Source organism: Oryzias latipes, chromosome 8 (genome assembly GCF_053564925.1).
Source record: "Oryzias latipes strain Hd-rR chromosome 8, Olatipes_Hd-rR_3.1".
NCBI lineage: Eukaryota > Metazoa > Chordata > Actinopteri > Beloniformes > Adrianichthyidae > Oryzias > Oryzias latipes.
In genome coordinates this window covers 12,782,507-12,783,816 of record NC_136244.1, presented here as the reverse complement: position 1 = coordinate 12,783,816, position 1,310 = coordinate 12,782,507, and the positions used below count along the sequence as shown (strand labels likewise).

At 38.0% G+C, this 1,310-nt stretch overlaps 1 gene segment (V, D, J or C); it reads left to right on the top strand.

The window, feature by feature from the left end:
• Positions 1-425: 425 nt before the first annotated feature.
• LOC101167843 (Ig heavy chain V region 5A-like) lies at positions 426-998 on the top strand. The segment is given in 2 exon segments: positions 426-555; positions 630-998. Coding segments are annotated over 2 exon segments (348 nt in total).
• The last annotated feature ends 312 nt before the right edge of the window (positions 999-1,310 follow it).

Genomic DNA, 1,310 nt, shown 5'->3' with positions numbered 1-1,310 from the left:
AATTTTCTTTTCCGTGTCTTTTTTTCTTTTTAATTGCGGCAAATCATATTAGTCAAATCAAAATCAAATCAGATTGTGGAAATAATTTCAATAAAGGTATTTGTTAACACTGGTATGTCATTAAATGGTTTTTACTCATCAAGTATTAAACTTTCCCACTTATGATTTCAATGATTTTTTAACAGAAGATTACTTTAACATTAAAAACAAATACACATATTTAATACTTTTTAATGATAAATGTTCGTTGATGTATTTTTATGTAAAAGAAGCATAAAGAGAACAGACAGCTGATCTGCAGATAAACTGTTTTTTTCCCCAAATTCAGCTGTTGGTTCTTCTGCTCCACATGTAAATGTTGATCTGATCTGTCCTTTCACTAAACTGTCATTTCCTGACACCCCACATATGCAAATCAGGCTCTTACATCAACATTCATCTTAAAAAGACCTGATGTCATGTTGTCAGCCAAGTAGAAGCTCCAATCAGTCATCTTCATCATCTTCCTCATCATGTTCTCTGTAGTTTTGCTGCTGCTTCTGGCTGCTGGATCCTGTGAGTTTGACTGAGACAAAGACACTGTTCACTGTTGTTCCACCATTAACCATTAAACTGTTTGTCCTCTTCAGGTGTAAAGTGTGAACAGCTGACACAGCCAGCCTCTGAGAGTCTGCAGCCAGGTGAGAGGCTGACCATCACCTGTCAGGTCTCTTATTCTGTGAGCAGCTACTACACAGGTTGGATCAGACAGCCTGCAGGGAAAGGACTGGAGTGGATTGGGATGAAATACACTGGAGGCTCTCACTACAAAGATTCACTGAAGAACAAGTTCAGCATTGATGTAGACTCTTCCAACAACAGAGTGACTCTAAATGGACAGAACATGCAGCCTGAAGACTCTGCTGTGTATTTCTGTGCCAGAGATCCACAGTGACACAAACCATCAGCAGACCTGAACAAAAACCCCTCAGAGCCTGAAAACATGTAGCATGAATCCACCAGAGGAGGCGCTACACTACCAATGATTTTTTGCTTTACTTCCAATACTAATAAATACTACACTGTTTTAAAGCCTTGGAAATATTGATTCAACAAATAAGTATTTTTTACTAAATTAAGTCCAATCAATTTAAATTATATAACATAAAATCAAACTTTTTTTATGAGAAAATACATGAAGAATCAGAAATCTGGCTTGATGCTGAGTGATGACATCATGTTATGAGGATCTTTCCACACCAAAGACCCCCAGAGGCCTTCTTGCTGTGAGGCGAAAGTGCGAACCACTGCACCACTGTGCAGCAATCTAT